This window comes from Apostichopus japonicus, chromosome 8, assembly GCF_037975245.1.
Source record: "Apostichopus japonicus isolate 1M-3 chromosome 8, ASM3797524v1, whole genome shotgun sequence".
Lineage (NCBI taxonomy): Eukaryota > Metazoa > Echinodermata > Holothuroidea > Aspidochirotida > Stichopodidae > Apostichopus > Apostichopus japonicus.
Window position 1 is genome coordinate 30,018,043 of NC_092568.1, and position 26,958 is coordinate 30,045,000.

A 26,958-nucleotide genomic window follows, 5' to 3' on the forward strand; every position below is an offset into this window, starting at 1 on the left:
AAGCTTTCCTTTAATTACGGAATAGGAAACAACGCATAGAACAAAGAGCAGCCGTGTGATATTAGTAAGCTTGTTTGCACCATCGGTACTTTCGATGAGGTTACTGTTCCCCTAGCAACAGACCAACCGTATCTCCATACTATCTCAGTTTATATCTGTTTTACATCCATGCTTATACTCAGGCTCTTCAAGCAGAGCTTCCATGCATTCATCAAAACTCTTAAGATATTTTTCTTTATGAGACTTGTAAGTATATATGATTATATAAGATATGAACTTGCAAACTTGTTTTTCAACAAGGATGTGTTTGATAGAGTAATTAACTAGCTGTTTATTATGGTAAATATTTCCACAAGAGATCGTCAGGAATTTGTCAATGTCGAGACACGAAGATGACGTATATAAAAGAGAATCTACAGAGTGGGATAGTGTACATTATCGTGCAACGAGCACAATTATATATTTATGATATATAGCATATATATATATATATATATATATATATATATATATACATATATATATATATATTTATTTATATATATATATATATATATATATATATATATATATATATATATATATATATATATATATATATATATATATATATATATATATATATATATATATATATATATATATATATATATATATAACATAACGGTTGGCTCGATTAAAGCCTGCCTCCCACTGAATGGTACAAAAGTCACATGACATCTAAGGTTTTTCATTTAGGCTATACACTTGTTAGTATATACTGCAAATATAGACAGGTTTGCTCACTACACAATTAATTATTAGGAAACGCATATAATGATTGGCATGCTCATTTCTTAATCTTAATATGTTGATATTATTCCTAAGTACATGCTGATACGTGATATGAATAAATTGCAAGAGGTATGACAGATATATACTAAATTAATAAGGATCAACACACAAGAAAAATAAAATCCGCTACAAGCTATAAGACCGTTGTCGCCATTTTGGGAGACCCTTCCCCCCTCCCCTGGACCTTTGTGACACTGACCAAAGTCCGTACCACTCAGCCACAGTTATTCCATTGGTGTGAATTGGCATTCCTGTCGTACGTCTCATAGGCTATGATGGATCTCATGAACATCCTTATAATTTTGAGCAAACAAAGTGCCCCTCCCATACTTGAACTAGTCAAGTGTCACCCCTTTATTCCCGCGTCGTACAATGGATATAGTCCACTTAAACATGTTTCTCTTCGAATCACTTCACAAATGAAACTTGTACATTTGGGGCAGGCGACATGTATTCTTGTTGTACCAATACAATATACTTCCAGATTAAGTGTTATTAGTACAAAAGCTATTAAAGGATAGGTACGCCGACACACTGACTTCAAAAGTCATTGACGTCAAACAAATTTGTGCGACCCCGCTCGGACTGCAGCTTGCCAGTATATATATAGTTATATATAACGTATGTCAGAATATGTTATTGTGTCGTTTTGAGAATAAATAGTGTAAACTATTGTGTGTATGTTATTTACACAGTTACAGCTGATACCAGTGCTAATGTATAATATACTCTATCGGTATACCATATATACGAGGTATAAGTGGTTTATTCGAATAATGCGATAGGAGAACAACTTTAAATTAATTATTACAAGAATAGAAAGGAAAAGTACAGATAGAGAAAGCGAAGTATATATGGTCATCATTATCACAATAGGCTAGACTTAATGTAGGATATAGTATATGGAAGGTTACTGTTTGCAAATAACGCGTAACTTCATATAGGTTATATTATTCACTGTATATACTGCAGACAAAAAAGTTGAGGTTTTTAACAAATAACTTATAAGGTTTGGAGGATCATCGAGAAAATAAAAATGCTTTAAACCTGCAAAAACCGTCGTAACAGGCCGTATCTTACACAAGTTCATTCGAGGTAAGTCTATCCCTGTAATTTTACTAAAACCATATCAAATATATAGTTATGAACTGTACGTGTTCTTCAAGAAATGAGAGTATAGTTGTTAGTGTTCAATGTATATTGATTTATTAATCATAAAGCTATGGAGTTAATTACCTATCAAAGTTTCCGAAATCTTTCTTTTGATATTTTCTTTTTCTTTCTTTATTTTGATATCAGCAAAAAGCTTGTGAGTCATGAAATTTCCAAATTGAATTTGGTCAAAAAAAATGTCATTAAGCTTAGTTTGATCAATAAAATATTATTTTGAGTAAAAGGGAATTGGTTTGGTAAACTTTGTGTCAAATAAAATTAATTAGCCCATTCACAGAAGAGAAGAATCGAATTACAAATGCAGACAATGTTATTGTGTATACCGTGTTTGTGAGCATATGGTCCATTCAAAATGTCAATCGGGCGCATGCGCGTAAAAAATACATTGGCCTCTGTAGGCTACACATCACAGAAATGTACACATATAATGTACACATACGCAGAGAAGAAGCGAATTACAAATGCAGACAATGTCATTATGTTCCGTGTTATTTGAGCAGATGGCTCAATCATCAATCAGGCGCATAGCTCGAATTTTGGGGGAAAACTATACTAGTCAAAATGAATTTACAACTCACAAATATTTATAGCTAATGCTTACACAGTTGTTCTTTGTGTTGTACAATCTTGTGCTGAAATGTTGAAGAGACGGCTTTACAGAAATGTTTGAGCCCCTGCGGAGCTTGTTCTCCGAGTAGGAGGGGCACCAACAATGTATGGAGGGGCACCAATAATTAATGGAGGGGCACATTACTCATGTAACTTGTGAATTTGTGTGCACATGATTGTTGAACAAATTAAGGGGTCCGGGTGGAGAACACTAGTCTGAAAGTGGAGGGGACATTCCCCTGGGCCCCAGCCTTGCTTCCGGACTGCTAGGGAAGGGGTTAACAGTCAAATCGAGCCATACAGCCACCTTAGATAAATGCTCAGTGAATGATGAAGACTGATATACACCGCAAAGCCATGTTGAGGTGAAACCTTTTTTTTAGCATTCTTGAACAGTTTTTATGGCAAACTTAGTCTATACAAAAGCTGAAGCTCAGTGAAAGATCTTCGCAAAATTGCTGTATTGTTTTAACTGAAAGGTATAGATCACAGTAAAGAAACAAACAATATGCCGTTATTGCTGCAGGTGCTTGCGGAAAGTAGGTCAAAACCCACTCATATCATATCTGCAAAACAATTTTGAATATGACATACTACTTCTCTGTGTACTTTCTGACTATTTTCAATAGACGTATCAGATTGTACAAGTGGAACCATGTATATAGGCCTATACTTGCAAAATAAAAGTCAATATGGAAGAAGAAATAGATAACCTCTCTAAAAATATCCAACTCCGCCCCCCCCTCCTCCGCCCCCAATAAAATAGTTATAGGCTTGCCTTTTTTTGAAATATTTCGCTTGACAATGATTGACATGCTGTTTCTAATTGTTTACAATGTGCATGCCTTTATTGAAGAATATTAAAGTTACAATGGACCAAGGCACCATCATAGATGTAGGCCTATAACGTGCATTGCAGCCGCATTTTTAGCCGTCTGCCACTGTACATGGTTGTACTTACCAAGCAGCCTCTTTTTTCTGTAATATAGCATTCTGTTTGAATTTTGAAATTATTCTCCATATCGTAACTTTCAGATCTCCTCGGTGATGCATGGTGACTCATATATCATGCATACTTTAAGTTGTCATGAACTACAGTTTATCACTTCATATCCTGAACAAGGATGCATACGTTTACCACAAACATTTTAATCTTTATCGTCATTTGCTTGGAAGGTAAAATAAGTACTCTATCGGGTTGCATCTTAGGTTTCTTTCTTAGCAATTTCAAATCAGTTAGGCCTATATACCTGACAAACAGCAAGAGCAGACTTTCATCTCGGCCCCAACAAAGTTTGTTATCGTGCACCATTACTGGAGTTGAATTCTACTTTCATATCCTAGCAATTGGACAAACATCCTAGGCCTAGTTACAACAGTAGCTTTGCCACAACGAGGACTTTATAGTGATACTATAGTAATACTATATGTAGTTAACTTGTTGCTAGGGTAGGCAAGCCTTATGCTATTGCCCGTCAGTATCACTGCTAGTGACATGCCAAAGGACAGGCGCAGTCTATCGGTAATCAAATACTGATCGATAAAAAAAAATCGGTTATAATTATCCTACGAGTTGTACATTTTGTTCAGTTAAAGCCGCATTTCAAATTCTTGGCACCTTGAAATCCTTGTTAAACGTGCAATATGCTTTCGTACGTCCCAGCAGTATACAGATTGAGCAGCAACACACTGTTTCGTGGAACCAAGTTTGCCTATAATTTTTTATGAAAATAAGTTGAAGGTTCCTTTCGCTTTCCATTCCGCAACCATATACCCTGTGAAGTGGTTCACAGTTATATGTAATTTTTTTATATTGTTTTTATTGAAACAATTTTAACAATCTGAAAAAAGTTCATTGGTCACTTCATTGCCTGAGGTTAAGATGATGTTAAATTGCTGCAGGCGACAAAGCCGGAAGTAGCTTCTATGTGATCAAATCCTGTGCTACACGATGAAAAAGGTGTCAAAAAGTCCATCGTCATGATAGCGTGATTATTTATTACACAGTAGTATATGAAAAAGATTGTTTAGATCAGGGAGTTGTTGTGGTTATATTCCATAACGACTCCCTGTTTAGATCGTCGAGATTGGGTGTATAGATAGAGGCTTTAAAGTGACTGGACTATGTAATGGTCTAATACACAGATCATAACGTCAGTTCCTCAGATGCAACACCAAATTAATTTAGAAAACATATAAATTTGATCAGGCGCGTATAGCCAAGGGAGGGGGGGGCGAATGGGACAGCCACCCCCCCTCCTTGAGCATATTTTTTTGTATGTTTTTATGATATCGCTAGTAATTTCAAGGAGAAAATGTTAAGATGCAACTTACAAGGCCTGGGAAGTGCCATTTCCAGCGACCTGGGAGGCATTTTCAGCCAAACTTTTCTTGTACGCTCCGTGCCAACTCATGGTGGCGCTACGCTTAGATAGTTTGCAATGCCGTATCTACGGCTCTGAAAGTTTGCCTACAGTTTCGCCCCTCTCTTGGCAAATTCCTCGCTACGCGCCTGAATTTGATGGCCTCGAATGACAGGTTTAAAGTATTTTACAGATTTGGCATGGAAAAATGATGTTTAATGCCATTCAAGGTTGCTCCTTTGCTTATTGAGCGGTAAAACAATATACTTCGTGTGAGTTATTAGAAGTTATATAAAACATGGATTGACATTAACATTAAAGCTTGTACTGAATTACCGATGTTATCATCATATTTAGACTTAGAGGAGTATTCCAGCCTTACATTTATTTCATTATAAAGTTGAATAGTTGAAAACCGGAATATTAGCTTTACAGATACATTATACGACAGCACTTGAACTTTGGCTTGGACTGTGACACATCAAGTCATCATATTGACATTATATTGACCATATTGGTATTGTTGTTAATGACAAGTGTGAAATTGCTAATGTCTTCAACAATTTTTTCGCTAACATTGGAAGTGAGCTAGCTAGTAAATTCGATTCTAGACCCCACACTCCTTCCACAAATGATACTTTATGTAATTTCCGGTTCCAGACAGTTAGCATTGACTCGATTGAGAAGCAACTAAAGGGCCTGTCTGCCGGGAAAGCCACTGGCCTTGACAACATAAGTGCTCGTTTGTTGAGGCTATCTGCCTCCCATATTGCTCCTTCTCTTACTTATATCATCAACTTCTCACTCTCTCATGGGGTTTTCCCTTCTGACTGGAAGACTGCCAAGGTCTCACCAGTTTTCAAAGATGGGACACGCAGTCAGGTCGACAATTATAGACCTATTTCAGTTCTGCCAGTTGTGTCAAAAATCTTGGAAAGAGTTGTTCATGATCAACTGTATCAGTATCTAACTAGTAACAAGATCCTTAACAAATGGCAATCAGGCTTCAGACCTGGTTACTCCACTACTACGGCTCTCAGCTATGTGGTTGATGATATTTTGTCAAACATGGACGGTGCCTGTGGAAGAAAGAACTACACTGGCATCTTGTTCCTTGACTTTAAAAAAGCTTTTGATACAGTTGATCATGACATCTTGCTTGACAAACTTCGGTCATATGGAGTTGTTGACTCTGCATTGGATTGGTTCGGCTCTTATCTTGCGGGCAGATACCAAATTGTTCAGATTGAGAACCAGTATTCAGATATGATGGGAATTGCATTTGGCGTTCCACAGGGATCTATCATTGGGCCATTACTATTCTCTATATACATAAATGATCTTCCATCTGCCACAAGTGAAGGCCAGGCAATTTTATATGCAGATGACACAGCTGTTATTTATAGCTCTGAGAAAATAAGTGAAATACAGCAGGTTCTCTCTACAGATCTTATTCTGATTGGCAAGTGGCTGGTCAAAAACAAATTGACTTTGAATGTAAAAAAGACCAAAAGTATGCTTTTTGGCACACCAACCATGATGAAGAGAGCTGACCCTCTCATTCTCCATTATGACTCACATGATATAGAACAGGTTCATGTTTTTAGGTACCTTGGGGTGCTTTTGGACAGTACCTTAACTTTCAAAGACCATTTATCTATGATTTGCAAGAAAATATCCTGCCGTCTTGGGATACTTGGGAGGGTTAAGAAGTATCTTCCACACAAATACAGGATTATGGTGTACAATAGTTTGATAAGCCCCCACTTTGATTATGCTAGTTGTACCTGGTCTAACACCTGTGCCAAGTATAAAAAATGTCTGGTATCTCTGCAAGGAAGAGCAGGTCGAATTATTCTAGATCTTCCTAGGACTGCACCTACAGCTGATGTTCTCTCAGCTCTATCCTGGATCCCTATAGAGCAAAGATGGAATTATCACCGTCAGGTTTTTATGCATAAAATCCACATAGCAGCTGCTCCTGACTATCTCTGTGACAAGTATGCCCATGTCTCCTCGAGTGAATCTGCCACAAGAGCTTCTACCTCTGGTGGTTTCTGCCTCCCACATTCCAACACTATTTGGGGGAGACGTCGTCAAACTTGCCATGGGGTTAATCAATGGAATGCACTGCCTCGGCATATTCGTATGTGCAATAACACTGATACCTTTAAAAATAAACTAAAATGTGCAATTAAAAATGGCCTGGCTTTCTGGAATCTTTGAAATCGAATTAGATTTTTATTTTTATATATATATATTTTTTATTTTTTTATTTTTATTTTTTTATATTTTTTATATTTTTATATCTATATCTTCTGTATTTATTTATGTGTTCTGTTTGTTATATTTTGTATGTTTTATATGTGCAGGGATCCTGGGGAGAACACTGGTTTACCAGTGACAGGACCCCTGGTTACGAATAAAGTTAATAAAATAATAAAATAAAATAATAGAGTTACACGTTGTTCGGCTAAACTGTTTTTGCAGTTTGTAATTTCGTATCAAAGTTATTGTCTATACGATTCATCTGCAACAGCTTCTTTTCTTCTCCATGTAGATATACCAGTACCACTCTACCGCCTATACTGCTATGTACTTATTTCAATATATCGTCTGTGTGGTTGTTGGCGTTTTTATACTGCTTTTAATCATCTCTGCTGCCCTCACCCGTTACCTTGTCAACTTCGTTAAACGGAAACGTGAACGAAAGTCATTCCAACTGACTCCGTTACCTGCAATTCCAGAATCTGACACCAACGAATTTAGGTGACGAATGTTAAAAAGAAGAAAGAAAGAACGAAAGAAGAAGAAAAAGAAGAAAAAGAACAAAGAAACAGAGAGACACACAGTTAATTATATCTATGAATAGTATCCTAATTTTAAACTTGGCCATGTCATTTGGTAGGCTAAGACTAGTGGACGATGTATAGGATCGGTAGCCTACCGAAATGACTACGGAAATATGTAGCGATACATTAGTAAATATCGCTAAAAAAGTAAGAACTAAGAAAACAGACGGTGGTATAAGTTTTCACTGTGTACCTTGCTTTGTGCCAAAATTGCAATTCTTTGGAGATAGTAATTTTTTAGAGGCGAAAACGTTTCAGACAAGGGGGAGGGGGAGGGGGAGGGAGAGGGGGAGGGGGTGTTGTGGCTCCCTGTATCCGCCCTCGTAGACTCTGTCGAAAATGAAGAACTTTTCTTTTGCAATTGGTAACGTATATAGAGTTGTGATTATGACTGATCATTCCTTTTTTTTTGTGGGAGGGGGAGGGGGGTGAGGAGGTTTGAGGGGTCGGTATGGTGGAGACTGTGGTTAGGGTTTTCTTCTCGTCCCAGACTTCATATGTCAAGCTCTGCAACTAAGTAGAAATGGAAGTGATTAATTTGATAACACTTTGTAGCAAATTCCTCACATGATTATGTGAACGTTTTATTACTTTTCACGCCACCGGAGGAGTTACCAAATACATGTAGTTATCGATGGATCGGAACCAGATCAACAAAAGAGAGGGAGCTATGCCTAAATACAAGATAAGATCATAATTGCAGAATTGACACCAGTAGTATATATGTGTTATGTGCTTTATCTTAACGTTGGAGTTATACTTATTACATATTGATTCAGAGATGATGTCCCCTAATCACGTACGATAGAACGTGAACTCATTTGTTACGTGCGTTCAAATTGGGGGATTAACATTTTCCTACATATCCCCCTCACCGCCCCCCATAGTCTTCTAAATTTAGAAACGTTTATGTTTGGCCATGTCATGTGTAGAGTTTGATTTCCGTTACGATACTTATTCATTTAATTTGTTCTTCACTTGAATTCGATGGCGAGTGACCAAAACAGCATCACTGATTAGTAAAACGTATCTCTCATTGGTTGCAATGCATGTGCAATAGGTAGATGTTATTTGGCCTCAATTACTAGAGGTTTTATTACGCCAGTATATCAATCAATCATATGCTTCCATGAATAAAATAATCCATAAATATATCAAATGCAGTGGCAGAGCTAGGGGTATTGGTCAGAGGGGGCGAGAATGGTCTGTATGGGCGCTTTCGACTTTATCTAAGCGGAGCGCCACCACAGGTTGCCGCGGAGCGTACAGATTTTTTTTGAGTAAAGATACTCCCTAGATCGCCGGAAATGACCCTTTCCGGGCCTTGCTAATTTGCAGATAAATCGAAGAATAAATAGGTGTCATCGCCAACAAAATGTGACAAATGTCAATAGGTAGATGAGAGCGCAATAAAAAAGTCAATAATCGCGAATAAGTAAAAAGTGGTAATAGCTGAAAGGGCCCCAGCAGTCCATTTCAGTCCGTCTGGGGGGGGGGGGGCATACGCCCCCTGACTGTATGGACGCTCCACCACTGATCAAATGATTTATCACATTGCATACGAACAACCATTGCTGGCAAATAATAAATCCCGATAACATTTCATATTACGAAGATAATAAACGGGTTATTTAATAAATGCATATTTCTTCACAGAATTGAGAACAAGATCATGGTATTTACACGAAAAATAGAAGAAGGAAAAATGCAAGAAGCTTATGTTTCTTTTTAAGCTGAAAAATACTCCTCAAGAGAAGCTAAATTTTTAATTGTTTTTTATATGGCTTTGAGTTCTGTGCTTTATTAACCTGTTTTCTTTCTTTGTTTGAAGAATATTGTTCAATTATTAATAATAAAATGAAAGCTACTTCTTTTGGTAGAATATTTACCTTTGCATCATGACACCATTCAAATCGTACTGTGTGTTAATAATTTAATAGCTGATGGCTTATATCTTTCAAAGCAGTAATAGCCACGATAAAAGACTCAATGAAGATCGGAGACAAGAACATGATAACCGAGATGGTTATATTTATATCGATTTTAAATATTTGATTTATCCAACCTGATTACCACCGAGATGAGTAATTTCACATTCACCTGTCAGTGTCACAGATAAGTCAGTGTACAATACCATCCATTCGATACACTGTGACAACAATGCTGTGAGTCGCCAAAAAAAGGAAAACGGATTAATTTGCTTATTTTTTTCCAGATAATGCAAAGCAGTAATAGCCAAACACATGGCCATTGATAATGATATGGCCATTGATAATGCAAAGCAGTAATAGCCAAACAAATGGCCATTGATAATGATATGGCCATTGATAATGCAAAGCAGTAATAGCCGACTCCATGTAGATCGGAGACAAGAACAAGATAACCCAGATGGTTATATTTATATCGATTTTAAATATTTGAATTATCAACCTGATATATACCACTTTTAGATGTGTAATTTCACATTCACCAGTTAGTGTCATGGATAAATCAGTGTAGAATACCTTCCATTCGATACACTGTGACAACAATGCTGTGCGTAACCAAAAATAAAGGGGGAAAAGGGGATAAATTTGCTTATTTTCTTCCAGATAATATAAAAACAACCTGAAAAGAGGAAAACAAGCGTATGCAATAACGAAAATACTTCAGAAATGCTTAGTGATCAGATTATCTACGATAATCTCTTATTTGGCCTAGATATTAGTTTGTTATGTTTTAGCACCCATCTGAAAGCAACATCACAGTGCAAGTATGTTTGACAATGTCCTACTTTAAATGGCATAGGCGTGATGTGGCATGCATATACCGTCAAGAACGCATTTTGATTGACGGTTACCTTTTCATGAGATTTCGCGATAAAAATGCTTTTGTATTGTGACCGCTAAAGGCCTATATGACTTCCGCGAAATTCCCCTTCCTTGAGATAATATGTTTGTAAACAAGGGGAGGAGGAGGAGCAGCAGGGTAGTGAGAGGGGTGGGTTTACCCACCACACACAAACGAATGCACATATACCAAGGGTCATGCACCCGCATGCATACTCAGACGCATGTTGTTACTGATACAATGTTTGTAATTGTCGTTAAAGCTTAAAAAAAATGATAGATAGTCATCCCATGTGTGTTATTTGATTGATAAGTCCATTTATTGGTTCATTAGTTACAGATCGTGGTCGATCGTGCTATCGTTTTGTTCATAAATCGTCTTTTATGAATTATTCCTTTAAGCGTGTTAAACTGTGCGCGTCATGACCGGTCTCTAATTCTAGCGCTCCTAATTGTTTGATTGAGTATCTGTACGCAAAGGTTCGTGCCCAATATGAATTTTTATGTTTAATTTAATATACTTCAATATTTAGAAGCATATATGATGATAGCAATTTTCATCTTTTAATACCATGGTCATTAAGAGATATTAACCACACTCTCCGGCCGTATCACAAAATGAATCAGTTTCTATCGTTAATAAATGAAATGCTAATGTTGTTTATGCGTTATAATGTTCTTAGTGGGTTTTCATTTGCTACCTATTAGTATAAGGTTTATAAAATTAAAACAAGATATTTCATAATCGTACAAAACAGTCAGTCAGACTACAGTTGTGTCCATTTGTTTACTGCAGGAAAACTGCTAGGTGATACATATATATTTGTATATAGTTGATCATAATCCCAATCTGCTATTTAGGCAAATCTGTCAATATGGTGTCATTGTTTCTTAGAGAGGAGAGTAGGGCAAGGGATTTTATCCATCACGGTCCCGTTCGATATGTTGGTAAAACTTCAAGACAAAGAAAAAGAGAAATACAAGGACATATATCTGATATGCTGCAACATTCGGCGGTTCTCCTCCTTACCTACCCCTCACCTACCCCCTCACCTACCCCTCACCTAACCCCACACCTATCCCTCACCTACCCATCACCTACCCCCTCACCTAGCCCCTCATCTACCCCCTCACCTACCCCCTCACCTACCCCTCACCTACGCCTCACCCACCCCTCACCTACCCCTTACCTACCCCCTCACCTACCCCCTCACCTAGCCCCTCATCTACCCCTTTACATACCCCCTCACAACCCCCTCACCTACCCCAACTAATAACTGTTTAGCCCGTCCCCATCCGAAATACTCTCCTACACCTCTGCTATATCAATAATAAAAATCATCAAAGCTGGAGTTTCTCGTTAATCAAAGCTAGAAATAATCTTTGGATGATCCGTAAACCTAGATCATCTTTGATAACGTTATACTGAAGTGACATCCGATTGACACATCAGAGATTACAGTAACTACTGTAAATCTTAAAGCAAGTGATCAGTATACCATGTTCTGCCCAAGTATACAATATCAATGAGAGACTATTTCCATTCGACATTGGACAGAGGATTACAAAAAGAAATTTCTGCTGATTGGATGTTTCATATGTGAAATATAACATGTTATAACTAGCCACGGTATTCAAGTGTTTCATAGTAACAGCGAAGGTGTGCTATAAATGTAGACTGCATGGCCAAATGTTCCGCAGAAAGGAAGAGCCGGAGAGGGGGGTGGTGGTGGTGGGGTGGTAGTATATATGTGGGGGATCCAAAATTAAGCAGAGGAAAGTTTATGCAAATGTTAAATAGCATGTCATCTGTACGATGGTGTTGTACATGGTTGGCCTGTTTATGTAAACTCTTTCCGTTTCGATGAAGATGTTTACACAAATTGTCAATCACGCCTTGAACTAAATCGAATGTTATCTTGTTTTATTCGTTTATGCTAACGCAGCGGAGTGGACCGATTACTGTCGCAAATGAGAACTGTGACTATACGGTTATGGTCAAAATATTGAAAAACATGGAACCTCTACTATGTTATTATAAGACAGGAACATTTAACATAGTGTGACTCCGTGTCGGACCGTTAACATCGAATGTGACCAATTTAATATTTTTATTTTTATGTGCCATATCATATATACGAAACTAGTTGATAAGATGTTACGTAGAACAAGCACTCATTTGGGCCTTACGTCTGTCTGGTGATGAAGTGGGGTGGGGCTGGGGGAGGGGATGTATGGCTGACAAATTACTGTGCTGTAATGTTTCCCCCATTAAAGGAAGGGTAGCGTCAGTCCCATACCATTGAAATATGTCGTAAAAAAGTGAATCGTTTGCTATAATGTTGATCTTTGTTTTTCAATGCACCGGGCTTTCTGAAGATTTTACACATCTATATGACACATCTACGGCAACGACATGAATATGTAACGATATATCTGTGTATGAATATGTAACGATATATAAAAATATCTGTATAGGCCTATGAATATGTGTAGCGATGTATAACTTAAATCTGTATATGTATGTATTTAAAGATATCATATATGAAAATGTAACAATAATGTAATAATGTAACGATATAGACATTTGACCTATGAAGTCTTAACCACGCAGGCACGAGTTTACGTGATCAGGCACCTACCCATCAAGTTTGAACTTGATCGGACTAACGGTCTAGGAGGAGTTCGCGACACACGTTTATGCTCATTCACGCACACGCAGACCCAATCACTTACGCACACACGTACATTTCTGATGTGGGGTCAAGTACAATATCTCAACTGTCTATACATTACATGTAGAGAAATGAGATCATTAAATCTGTCAATCCTTATATTAGTTTTCATATTTGGCTAACATCATCATTTCGTCGCATTTCGGCGGTTTGGCTAATATTATGTGGTGTCTATTCCCTTACCAAGGGACTCGTGATACACATTTAACGTTACATCGTCATGATGATACGGTTAGTCTCGATGACAAGGGACTGGTATTGAGATCGGATCAGTTCAGTCGTTTGGTTTCCGTGTACAGACTTCAGGCGCGTATCCAGGATTTTCTAACCCGGGGGGGCGCGAATTACTATCTAAGCGGAGCGCCACCATCGGTTGGCGCTGAGCGTACAAGAAAATTTCTGGTTTTGATACCCCCCAGATCACCGGAAATGGCACTTCTCGGGCATGAAAATGAGCAACCAGATGTAGACTTTTGCCTGAGAACCAAGTATTTCCCAAAAGTTTTTTCCATCCATAACCTTTTTGAAGATTGTTAGCAGTCACACATCATGTTCGACCTGATTGCATGTCCTATGGATGATTGCTTTTGTAGGTGATTCTACGTCACGGCCCACAATATCCGAAAGCCCCACTTTTCAAGGTTTTAAGCCCATTACTTGTTGAGAATTTGAAAATTGACTTTTCTCGTGAATAAAATGACTTGAAAACATACCCATAATGTTGCAGAAAATTCAATCTATAGACAAGCAATATAGAAAAACCTCCTTGAACCCCTAACAGACAGGTGAACATTGAACGAGTAGAGGAAAGTATGATGAAGAATGTTGGTGAGGAAATTTTGGAAAATTCCGACACAGTTAATTTCTTGGTGTATAAATATTGCAACCTCTTATAACGGCTTTTACAAAACTTGGTTGAAGGAACAGAAAAATAGGAGATATTTCCAATATCAGGTATATCGAAACCGAACACTTCACTCATAGGCGTAGGTCCCGTAGGAGGCGGGGGCTGCAGCCCCCCCCCAATTGTTTTCCCATTTTTTTTGGGCACCTACTGAAAGAAAAATAAATAGCAATGAATAGCTTTAAATGATCTCCTTGGTAATTGAAATAAAGTTGTAAGCTTGGCCGACATTACCTTTGTAAAAGAGAGTTTTGACATAAATGGATCTGTATGGTTTTTCTCCATCTACATAAGACATTTGGTTGTTTACATTAGCATCCGGCGGTATACTGTGCAACTTTGACGGACCGTGCGGTACACGATGCCATTTGATGTAATGACCGATCTTGCCTATATGATATTGGCATCGACATGTTGAATGCGCGCTATGCGCGCGAAAAATTTTGGCTTTTTTTTCGGGCAAGTCATTACAGCCCCCAAATCCAATCTGGCTCCTACGCCTTTGACTACACACATTGACAGTTTTTGAGGCTGTACATCGTGGAACATGCATTTCAATGCTCATTGATATGATGTTATATCTGCTCTTTGCTTTACAAATTCGAACAGGCGTGTAGCGAGTAATTGCCAAGGGAGGGCGAAGCCTGCAGGCAAACTATCTAAGCGAAGCGCCACCATGAGTTGGCGCGAAGCGTACAAGAAAAATTTTGGCCGAAAATGCCTCCCAGATCGCTGGAAATGACACTTCCCAGGCCTTGTAAGTTGCATCTAAGCATTGTCTATTTTGAAATTACTAGCGATGTCATAAAGAAAATTTGCTCGGGGGGCGGTCGCCCCCTTCCCGAAATGCGTTATGTTCCCCGACGACTCGGTCGAGTTCAAGTACATTAGTGAGAGAGGAAAAACGGAAACGTCAAAAATGGAGTTGTGTATATAATAGGGATCTTTCTCTTCCTGAGGTCTTGGCTATCTTCTACTCCCTCCTTTTCTCCTTTTTCTCTCTTTTTTCTTTTTCTTTTCCCTTCCTTCCTCTCCTCCTTTTCTTTTTTCCCCTCCTTTTCCCTTTTTTCTTCTCTTTTTTTTCTCTCCTCTTTTCCTTACCCGGGGGGCGCGCGCCCCCAACGTCCCCCCCTGGATACGCACCTGGACTTTGAAGACTCACCCCAAACCGCGTGCCGCGCTCTGAAAAAGTTAACTTTCCGTTGCTTGCAAATGACGTTTTCTTCTTGTCGCCACAAAATGCAGACAGTAATGAAACGTGATACCTTGTTATCTGTTATCTAGACCTGAGATGTCCACGTTGCTATGTACACTGTGTTGTGGGTAATGACCGTAGCTGTATGTATTGACTGTACACTAGTGTCTAATTACCGACGGTAGCAAGCTGTGTGTGTATTTTCTGGGATCGATGGTGGTGTCTAACACTTCTGTTACACCTCATTCGAAACTAGATCAGAGTTCCGGTATGAGACGTTTCTTTGTGCGCGAGTCTTCACACCCTTTAAGTGACTTTTCATAAAACGTACCATCATCCCATTACAAATTTAAAGAACAACCAACCAAACGAACAACACACAAACACACAAGCAAAGGGATAAATTAACTATAACCTTGAATTAATTAACTATCTATGCCCAGTTACACTTGCACGACTAATAGCTTTAAAACATAACAGTATCTCATAACATCCCAAATCAACAGTCTTATAAAGAAACAAGCGACACCCAAGTGCAATCTCCTGTATACTAAACTGAGCTCGTAAGAGAGCCAATATATTACATTGTATCTTTTGAGATAAGGTACAGCGAAATGTTATTACCACACACACGCTCAAACGTTGCATGGACAATCACAGGACACTGGCAAGAAATCATTGAACAAAACAAATCGAAATCGATCCTTATAAGTTTCTTCGCCGTGCTATAGAATCAGCACAATTTATCATTATTATATATATTTTAAAATTTGGAGTGTGTATCACAAGGAAGGTGTCAAAAGCAGAGGAAGACAGAAAAAGTGACGCAACTTCTTGATAATTGTACTGAGTTTGTTATAAGATACGCCGTCTTTACTGATTAATATTATAGCCGTGCTAGCCGCTACACAGTCTCGAAGTCATATGTGTGAAAGAAGATGATATCATTGTGTTACCCTCAGTCTTAGCCATCGGTTCTTCTCTCGATGATTTTGCTGTTATTTATAACGTTGTGTTAATTGCTTTCACTATTTTGTTTTCGTTTTAGTAATACATAGACTGTAGATCTACGTGAAAGATGTAGCTATTAACAAGGAAAACGAAATATCATATTTGAGTTGGAAGGAAAATTGATTCAATTTTTTGTGTCTTATAACTATAACTGTTACTACGGTTGCAGGAAGAAGGAGGGGAAAAAAGGTGAACAGTTTTGTGTGAACTTTCTTGGTATTTAAATTTATCAGTGTTAAAGTGAATTTTTTGAGGATATTTTAATATTACCATTAATCTAACAATTATTAGAAAATAATTGAAGACATTTGAAAGCAAACAAATTAATCGAAATATGGAAACATTGACATCCGAAATTTGAGGATCAGTTTTTTAATCTCTGCATGGATGATCGGCTATTACATCAAATATCAATATTTCCATTTATCCTGTGACCACAAGGATGCTCATAATGTGATGACGTTTCACAAATCCTAAATATTGTCTTTAAGTATCGGTTCTTAACATTTTCTTAAATGTCTGGGTGCAGCAATTATTATTAATTTTTACCGTGCCACCATTTTTGTTTGCGATAATACGGCCTTACCACATATACAATTCGCGGTGTGACGTTTGATTTGGTTTAAATGAAAACTTTGGTTCGTGAAAGCGTATAAAGAACATTTTGAGATTTTTCGAACTCTATAAGAATCTTTGATCACACATGACCAGTTGGGTATTATTATTACTATTATTAATATTATTTGCGATGACAGTGCAATTTGATTATTTTCATGATGTCAAGTTTTCAATGAGCCTTTGGTATCCTCTGAATCTCTGACAGAGAGACAGTTAATCGCATAACACAAACAGAGACACAGGTAAACAAACAGACAAACAGACAAATAAACAAACAAACGAGCGAACAGACAATGAAGCCGTGGAAGAGATTCATTCTTCTTTTGATATGTTTTGTTTTTTATCTTTGTCTTGGAGCCATTCTTTTTAATATTTTAGAAGAAGGAATTCAAAAAGAGATTACTGCGAAAGCCAAGGATTTTCATGACGATTTTTTACGAGAATACCCCTGTGTCACGACAGAAAAGTTTGTACAGATTGCTCGGAATTCGTATGACTACTGGCAAGATAATATTAATTGGGAGTTGGTTAATGACACCAATCCAGTGTCTCATAAATGGAGCTGGGCCAATTCATTGTTCTTTTCAGCGACGGTGATAACCACTATAGGTAAGTGAAATCCCTTCCCACACCCCAACTCTCCCTCCCCCCCCCCAAAAAAATGAAACATAAATGCATTCTTTTTACGTTGAATTTTACAGGTTTTTGTTTCAGTCATTATATACAACTTTAAATTTATAGTTCATGAGTTAGTTTATTTTGCTATTGAAATAATCAATATAACGCTGAATAACGTTACCTTTTTAAAATACCTTGCCTTTCTTGAAAGGTAAGGGGAGGGAGGGTGGGAGCTTTGCCTGTCTCTAGGCTAATGTAACAGAGTGTCGGGGCGACAAAGTTGAGTCGAAAGGAATCTTGAATGCATAAGCATGAATTCGTAAATAGGGAAATATATGAAAGAATTTGTTATAAAAGCAATGTTCGTAAATAACTAGTGCAAATCAATATATTCAATACATTGTGTTTCAATGATCAAGCAGCCATAGCCTGTCTTATTCCTGATAGGTTCATTAATTTTCAATTAAGATGGCTTCCAGTAAGGGTATGGAAATAGTCTATAAATGTCAACTTCAAAGAAACTCGCGCTTTTCCAAAAAAAAAAAAAAATTGATACCGTTATTAAATTAGTCACAATATACAGCCAAAGTTAAAAACATTGGATAAGCCTACACAGTGGCCTACTTAGGCGCAATGACGTTCTTTTTTATTATTGTTTCGAGAAAAGCCTTTCAACCCACGCAGACGGGGTGATGTATTTTCCTGCTATGAAAACTATGAAAAAAAAACAGGAAGATATATTGCATCTCCCCTTTAGAAGATAAGGAAGCAAATAATATAGCAAATGAAGAAGGATAAAAATATGAAGTATTTGGCAAGCTAAAACAAACACAATTAATTTGTAATTATAAAACAGTTTTTTAACTCATAAGCTACCTAGTAGTTGGGCACAATGACGTCATCAACACTGCATGGGTTGTAAATTGCTATGAAGTTTGAAAAGCGTTTCTCGAAAGCAGTGGTTCCTTCATCTGTCCAAATTTTCGCACTCCATAGTAATTGTCAAAAAAGAAAGTTTGTTTGCACCCATTTCATCATATATGCATCCAACTGTGGATGAACGCCTTTATAGGAATAAGGGTCCAGGGGTCCGTTTAGGGCCCTTGGTGGGATCCAGGGGGTACAGAATGCGGAAGCCAATTAATCCAGCCAACTACATAAAGACACTGCATGCGTAAACTTGGGTACACACAGTATAAGTCTACCCGATTATAAATAAAATGCAAACAATCAAAGTTTGAACAATAAATAATTTGTAAACGCTTTGCGCATGAGGGCGTAGGGGCCATGCGGCCCGCAAGACCAGAAACTGCTTTGATAATGGCCACATCAGTTTACCCGATTTTACATATATCATACAGAGATTAAATTTGTAACATTAGTAAACTTGAAATTTCAGAAGTTTACATTCACACATTTTTAATGTACCGGGTAATTTCTGAACAGTCTTGGGGTATATAAATCTCTCTCTCTCTATATTAATTTGGATGTTTTTCCCCCTAATTTTGTGACAATCTGTCACAAGTTTACATGCACTGGTACCATAAATCAAACTATATATACAGAGAGAAACCAAACGTTTAGCCTCTGAAGCTACATGTGTCATGTTATATTGTTTATAGAAATAGAAATATGAAAGAGCGAACTACATATACTGACAAATGTTACCGCGACCGAATTCTCCTCCACTATCCACCCATGGAATTTTGATGGAAAAAAAGAAAGTCTTTTTCATTTTTTCATTTCATTTCATTTATTTTGTATTTTTCTCAATAAACATATAATTTAGTAGGTTGAATATGTATACTTTTATACAATAAATCTAATTTTATTCACTTCACGATGAGAAAGAAAGTGGTAAAAAAACTTTAATAGGCTTAACGAGTAGATCCACTCCTCCAAAAAGGAAAAGAAAACCGAAAGAAACAAATAACATCAATGTATTAATACACAAGATCAAATGGTCTGAAACATAGCAAAACTCCAGAAAATACAGTTTTAAGTATAATTTATTAGCTATTTGAATAATAAATACTAAGATTCTTTGTAAACGAATGCATGCATGAATTCGTAGAACATTTTACCACTAAAAGGTAAAAATACATTGATAGCACTTGGTTATCGGTCAACACAGACTCTTGAAACAGTGAATGCATGGGATATTGGGGTATACAACCCCCCCCCCCCCCCACTCCTCCGCCCTTTGCATAACCCACAAAAGTCAAAAAGTATTTTTTCGTGCACAGCCTTGCGTGTAGACCTAATTATATACAAATAAATAACTATTTATTGCCTAAATATGCCTTGGATTGCGTTATAGTTTACATCTGACAATTTGAATCTAGGGGAACCACCAAAGACCTCCTAGACGGGAGTCGGTTTAGTATACGTCCCCAGGACAACACCCCCTATTTTCTAAAATCATGGATAGGCCCCTGATGTAAAGTCTATATCATGCTGTAGATGCTTCTGTAAAAGGCCACGTATACTACTACTATTCAAGGACACATTGTTACTGCCACCCTTTTTGTTTTGGAGGGGTTACCTAGGCCTTGACAGCTCCAGCAGATTTAAAGGTTAATGAAAAGATCTTTCAGTCACTCCATGACCTGACCATGACTATGGATGGTACTTGAGTAGTATCAAGCAGTCAGATGTCACGTATTATACACATTGCGATGAGCATTTATACCAGCAGTTGTGCGCCAATCTGTATACTACATACATCCTCACAGAAACACTGAGCAATTATAGGCAGACTGTAATTAGATGATGATATCATGCAACGATGCTTACTTCAAGCCTTTTGCTTCTTTTTTATGAATCCCATTTAAGTATTAGACGTCTAAATGTTTCTCCACAGTCTCAAACAATTATGATTGCCTAGTTATATTCAAGCCTATATAAGATTTATCTCCATAAACATGTCAACCAATGGCAGCATGTTGTTAGCTATAAATTATATTATAGGCATATATGGTCTGATATTTGAATGTAAGATATTTATGTATATTTGCCGTATTTTTATTTGTTCTCAACGACCCTACAAAATATTAGACATCTGTTCTGGTTCTATACAAGTCTAAATTTTCGTACCGCATGTATGTATGCTTACATATATTTTCGCGGAAGACGCGCGATACGTTCAAAAGAATTCAGCTCATAAAATTTGTTAAATAAACATTTTTACTGGGTGATGATTATTTTGCTGTCGAGTTTGAGTGTAGTTTTAATACGCAGAGTATACAAATGGCCGAAATAATAAGCTGTTTGCAAGGGGGAGGGGGGGGGGGGTAAGTGGGGACGTGGCGGACATAAACGACTGAACATTAACTCCGGTGCCTTTCAATCATAAGGTCCCCGGTTCGAGTCTCTCCCAGATTAATGTATGTCGTCCAGTTACAGAGTTGTTGACAATTAACAATTCATAATCATGGACGTTAAATATGAATGTAAGAGACCAGTGGCGTAGGAAGGTACTTTTGAGTGGGGGGGGCTGAAGACGGATGGCCGGCCTGGGGAAGGGGTCTAAGGGGAGGGGGTGTCCCCCTCCCCATTGGAATTTTTTTGCATTTCCAGGTGGCCTCAGATGCAATTTGGTGCAATATAGCACACTTCAACACCCACTCCATTTTGTAAGCTTAATTTTGTATTTTCACCTGGCCTTAGATGCAATTTGGTGCTCCAAATGAGATTTTCTTTCTCATTTGGAAATGAAAAAGGGGTTTTCTGACTTGCGAAGCGGGGGGGCGGAATGATACTTCCGCCCCTCCACATTTTTCACTGGGGGGCTGGCGCCCCCCCAGCCCCCCGGTTCCTACGCCCTTGTAAGAGACTGACTTCGGTCAGCTTGCGGCTTTGATAAGCCAATGAGGCTTCGTCGCGAGTTCCTGCTTGCAGGAGGATCTAGTATACATACATACATACATACATGGGTAAAACTGGAGGAGTGTGCGCATAGCGCACAACACGAGCGCCTTGGCGCAAAGACTTTATCGGGTTAGGGACTGATGGGGTCCAGGACGAAGCTCCCATTGGGGCACAGGGGGCGGACTCACATCTAGAAATCTTCAAGTTTGCTTTTGTTTGATCCCTGAATTGATATGTCAGTTATAAATATATTTTAACAAAAATCACATCTGACTTAAATACAGAAAGATTACCTATTTAACATCCGGGTGTAACTTAGAGCCTTTATCATGATTAATAAAATTGAAACTTAAACAAAAAATGGGAACATTCTTAAACTTTGCATACAAGAATAAAATCATTTTGTTAAACAGATGTCTACAACATGCACACATATGGTATCTTAAGTAGATTTCAAAAGCACCGTTTGATATCTGGATACATTCACTTTATCGGAAATATAAAAATCTATAAAATGAAGATACTTCATGGCCGTAGCCTGGGTAGGATCCCTAGGGTGGCAGTTGAGGAACAAAGAAAATATTATGTACCGTCTAAATGCTACATTGTGATGCCTCGATGTGTGAATCTATCAGGGCCATTTTTTAAAGAAATTTTTTGTTGGGGGGGGGGGGGTGGAGGGGGGTATTTCCCAAAAGGGACTATGATGACACTTTCTAAGCGGAGCGCCACCATCAGTTGGTGCGTAGCGTAGCAAGAAAACTTTTTGCCAAAAATGCCTCCCAAATTGCTGGAAATGGCAATTTTGGGCTGAATTCATGTGTAGCATTATGTTCCCCTTGTATGAGAATCGTGATACACACCTGATGATGATCACACCGTCACAGTCTCGATGCTAGGGGATTTGGGTTGAGAGCGGATCAGTCGTTCGGTTGTTTGCTGTTTAGTGCCTAGGCTCTTTCTTGGGTGACTTTTCTTAAACAGTACCGTGTGATCTTTTTGAACGCCATTCCTACAATACTACAATGAAATGAACATTTCGCTAAAACTAACTGAAATAGCGCATACTGTCTATAGGCGTTCACACTATCGTAGGCCCTTTTCTCATTTAGGAAGTGAAAATCTCCGGGAGGTGGGTAGGGAGGGGCAGCTAGGAGGGACGTGCCCCCTTGCCCCCATTATTGACGCCCCTGCACTGTTTGTTACATCATTGCATAGGTGCACGTGTGCTTACATTATATATAGGCCTATTAAGCTTCAATATAACTATATTAGCTTATATTCCAAGTTATACTTGATTGAAAAATCAATCAATATAGTTAGATAAGAAACATTAACAATAACTTGTATGGGCTTGGTCAGTGGCGTCACCAGACTTTTCAGTCTGGGGGGCACAGGGGGGGCACCAGCATTTGATGGGGGGCACTTAGGTGGATACGGACCGCCGTCCTAGGGGAGGGGTCTAAGGGGAGGGGGTGCCCCCTCCAGGCGCGGCGGAACGGGAAAATATTGGGTTGGGGGGCTAATGTGTAGAGACTATCTAAGCGGAGCGCCACCATCGGTTGGCGCGGAGCGTACAAGAAAATTTTGGGTTTTTCAACCCCCAGATGGCCGGAAACGGCACTTCCCGAGTGTTTTATGCTGCTAATACCTAGCCCTAAAATATGGGTCTCAAGCCTGCAATTTCTCAGATTGCACGTAAAAGTCTGTAAAAACATTGTAATTTGTATATTCGATAGTGTTTTAAGAGAGTAGCTATTACTCGTAGTGTACTCGCAAGGACGTTTTTGAGTGTAGTAAGGAGATGTTGGAGAACTGGCTGAAATGAAGCAAGTCATTGGCCTAAGACGAAGTTGTGTTGCGCTTACCGGTACTCACACTCACTGCTTCCACTTTTCAAGGGGCGTGAAGACGCGGTTGGGGTGACAATGTGGTCTATAGCCAGGGGACGGGCCGAGGGTCCCCCCAGCATTTACTAAAATTATTACACCTATAAAGTATACGTGTGCATCGGACAGATCGACAAGTATGCATTGAAAAATGGGCAGATGCACGCTTCGGAGCCTTGGTAAATATTGGGGGGGGGGGCTTATCATGCATTTGCCCCTCAACTTTTTCATTGGGGGGGGGCTGAGCCCCCAAGCTCCCCCGGTTCCGCCGCCACTGCCCCCTCCCCTTTGGAAAATTTTCGCATACGGAGGATGGGCTAGATGCAAAATGCTGCCACATTTGATGCTAAATTCGATCTGAAGATATCTCCAGAAATTGCTATTTTTGAGGTAATGATTTTAACAAGGCGCAGAATTTTGCAGAAGATATTTGTCGATATTATGCCTAACCCTATATCAATAGAACCTACATTTGTTGAATTAATGTGTGCATGACCCCCGACTCCTTTCTTGTCCTTCTCGTTTTCGCCCATTATCTATTAAGATGTAACAGGTTCCAGCATCGTTATTGGCTCCTATCATGGATCTCACCATGCAATCCAAAGTTTGATCACACATCGAGTATGGCTTAGTATGCAGGTGTGAACATTCGCCATTTGTTCCTACAAGCATCTGACCTCAAATGACCTCTGCACCCCCTACACAACAGGGTTAATATATGGGTCCACAAATATAGGCAAGTGTGGTGCCTGCGGACCCTCACATTCTCACATTTCGTCAGCTCCTAACCTGTCAACCTCAGACCAAGGCAACATATTGCAGTACCCTCCCTTCTCACAGTCATGTAGCTCGCGAAGTGGGCGTGTATATCCGCTGGTATGGCGTGAGTACTGACACATTCAATGTAAATATCGACACATGTTGTGATGGCGCGGGTTACGACTTCGATACCCGACGTTCAAGGATAAACTTTTTCATTTTTTCGCAGCTCATTTGAAGAAAATACGAATTACTGTGCTTCTTTGTCCTTTGTTGAAAAACCAACTCAGATGATGGGAGTTGAATATAACAAAATATATATATATATTTTTACCAACCCAAATCTCAGATGGGGGGGGGCACTAGGTTTTCCAGGGGGGCACGTGCCCCCCTGGCCCCCCCTTGGCCACGCCACTGGGCTTGGTAGGTTATAATTTTACTGCAATCGAATTAACCACTTTTGCCAGCTCATTTTGGAGGCTTAAAATAGTGCATGCCATTTTGTTGACACAAATAAATAAAACATACTGGAATTTGAAAAGAAAAAGTGTGATACAGAATTCACGAAGGATCCCGTTTTGTCGGATACCATTGAGTTACCATTTTGGTTTCCCCCCTCAAATCAAAGTCTTGATTATACCAACTTCCGCCACCCTGGTTCGATGTTAAGACATACACCTTTATATAGGTTATATCTTCCGCCACCCTGGTTCGATGTTACGACATCCACCTTCGTGAAGGTGACATCTTCCGCCACCCAGTTCGATGTTACGACATCCACCTTCGTGAAGGTGACATCTTCCGCCACCCGGTTCGATGTTACGACATCCACCTTTGTAAAGGTGACATCTTCCGCCAGCCGGGTTCGATGTTACGACATCCACCTTTGTAAAGGTGACATCTTCCGCCAACCGGTTCGATGTTACGACATGCACCTTCAAAGGTTACATCTTCCGCCACCTGGTTCGATGTTACGACATCCACCTTTGTAAAGGTACATCTTCCGCCACCCGGTTCGATGTTACGACATCCACCTTTGTAAAGGTGACATCTTCCGCCAACCGGGTTCGATGTTACGACATCCACCTTTGTAATGGTGACATCTTCCGCCACCCTGGTTCGATGTTACGACATCCACCTTTGTAAAGGTGACATCTTCCGCCAGTCTGGTTCGATGTTACAATATCCACCTTTGTAAAGGTGACATATTCCGCCACCCGGTTCGATGTTACGACATACACCTTTTTAAACTTTACATTTCCGATCCTAGACAGGCCGCTATTTCAATCATTTTCCCTTTCTCCTATACTAAAACGTCGCAACTTCGAGTTTGTGTAAATACTGATAACAATTGGATCAGATACGCGAAAAAGGTACTTTGTATTGAAACTGATCGTGAAAATAACACTATAGTATACTAAACTATATAACCTATAGAAGATATATCATGATATTGTCTGTATATGAATGATTTCAATGAGTTTTGTGCGTATGTGTGTATGCGTGTGTGTCCTATCAACGGCGAGTATGCAGCGTATATATCCTATGTTTTAATGTGTTTTCAGCAGCACTGTGAATATAGGCTTATCACTGACCGTTGCTCTCACAACAGATATGAACCATTACCTCTATAGATGAATGTAATATTAGTGATTGTGCATTTTCCTATATGCAACTAAAGAAACTATTAAAATCAGAAGGCAGCGTTTAAAAGTGTTTTCCTTATTTTCGTCATATTAATAATGAAACTTCTATCGAAAAAACTAGTGAAAAAATAGTTACGTTTGTTTTTGCCGGAAATGTTAAATTTTGTAAGCCGTCATATAGGCTATCATACTAAATACATTTTCGGTTTATAAAAATAAAGTACTATCGACTTTATCCAGAGAAGTTTAAAACCCGATCTGTCCAGCTTTACAGCTCAACGAAAAGTAATTCATAATTCATATTTTTTGTGCATATTTTCTGGTATTACGTTATTACTCATGAACTTACAAGGTAAGTCTACAGCTCTGATATCAAACTTATATAAAATACATAAATATATATAGGCCTATACGTTTGTGTTAAATTCTTGTTTTATCCTATGACTGTAAGATATATTTTAAGTTCCGCTTCGAAGTGGAGCTTAATTTTCTTTGCGGGATTTGGAATTGAAATATTCATGAGCAAAATAAAAGGAAAAAAAGAAAGCAAGAATAAGATATCATGGATTTGGACTCAGAAAGACCACAATTTGAAGTACTTTGCACCCTATTACATCTGACACAGATAAAGAGTCTGTTTTCGTTGAATATTTATATAGGCTATGTGTTATAAATCTGTATTAAACCACAATAAGGGTTATACGTACTTGTATGGCAAGAGTTAGTTACACTCTGTAACTCAGTTCTAAGTTGCATGGTGAGACTCCCGTTCCTTTAAAGGGTGTGAAGACTCGCGCACAAAGAAACGTCTCATGCCGGTTATCTGACCTAGTTTCGAATGAGGTGTAACAGAAGTGTTAGACACTACCATCAATCCCAGAATACACACACACAGCAATTGCTACCGTCGGTAATTAGACACTAGTGCACAGTCAGTACATGCAGCTACGGTCAATACCCACAACACAGTATACATATATTAGCAGCGATGGACATCTCAGGTCCAGATAAAAGATAACAAGGTATCACGTTTCATAACTGTCTGCATTTTGTA

The 26,958-nt window shown here is 38.6% G+C and overlaps 1 protein-coding gene and 1 long non-coding RNA gene across 2 annotated transcripts in view; both read left to right on the forward strand.

The window, feature by feature from the left end:
• Positions 1-700: 700 nt before the first annotated feature.
• Positions 701-7,998, forward strand: LOC139971083 (uncharacterized). The gene is made up of 2 exons (XR_011794313.1): positions 701-1,929; positions 7,540-7,998. It is a non-coding gene; the product is annotated as an uncharacterized lncRNA (long non-coding RNA).
• An 8,020-nt stretch (positions 7,999-16,018) lies between these two features.
• The window catches only part of LOC139971512 (potassium channel, subfamily K, member 16-like), a 23,121-nt gene continuing 12,181 nt past the window's right edge, over positions 16,019-26,958 (forward strand). The window contains exon 1 of the mRNA XM_071978062.1: positions 16,019-17,731. Within this exon, the coding sequence (XP_071834163.1) occupies positions 17,416-17,731 (316 nt within the window). The 5' untranslated portion in view covers positions 16,019-17,415. The remainder of the gene's footprint in view (positions 17,732-26,958) is intronic.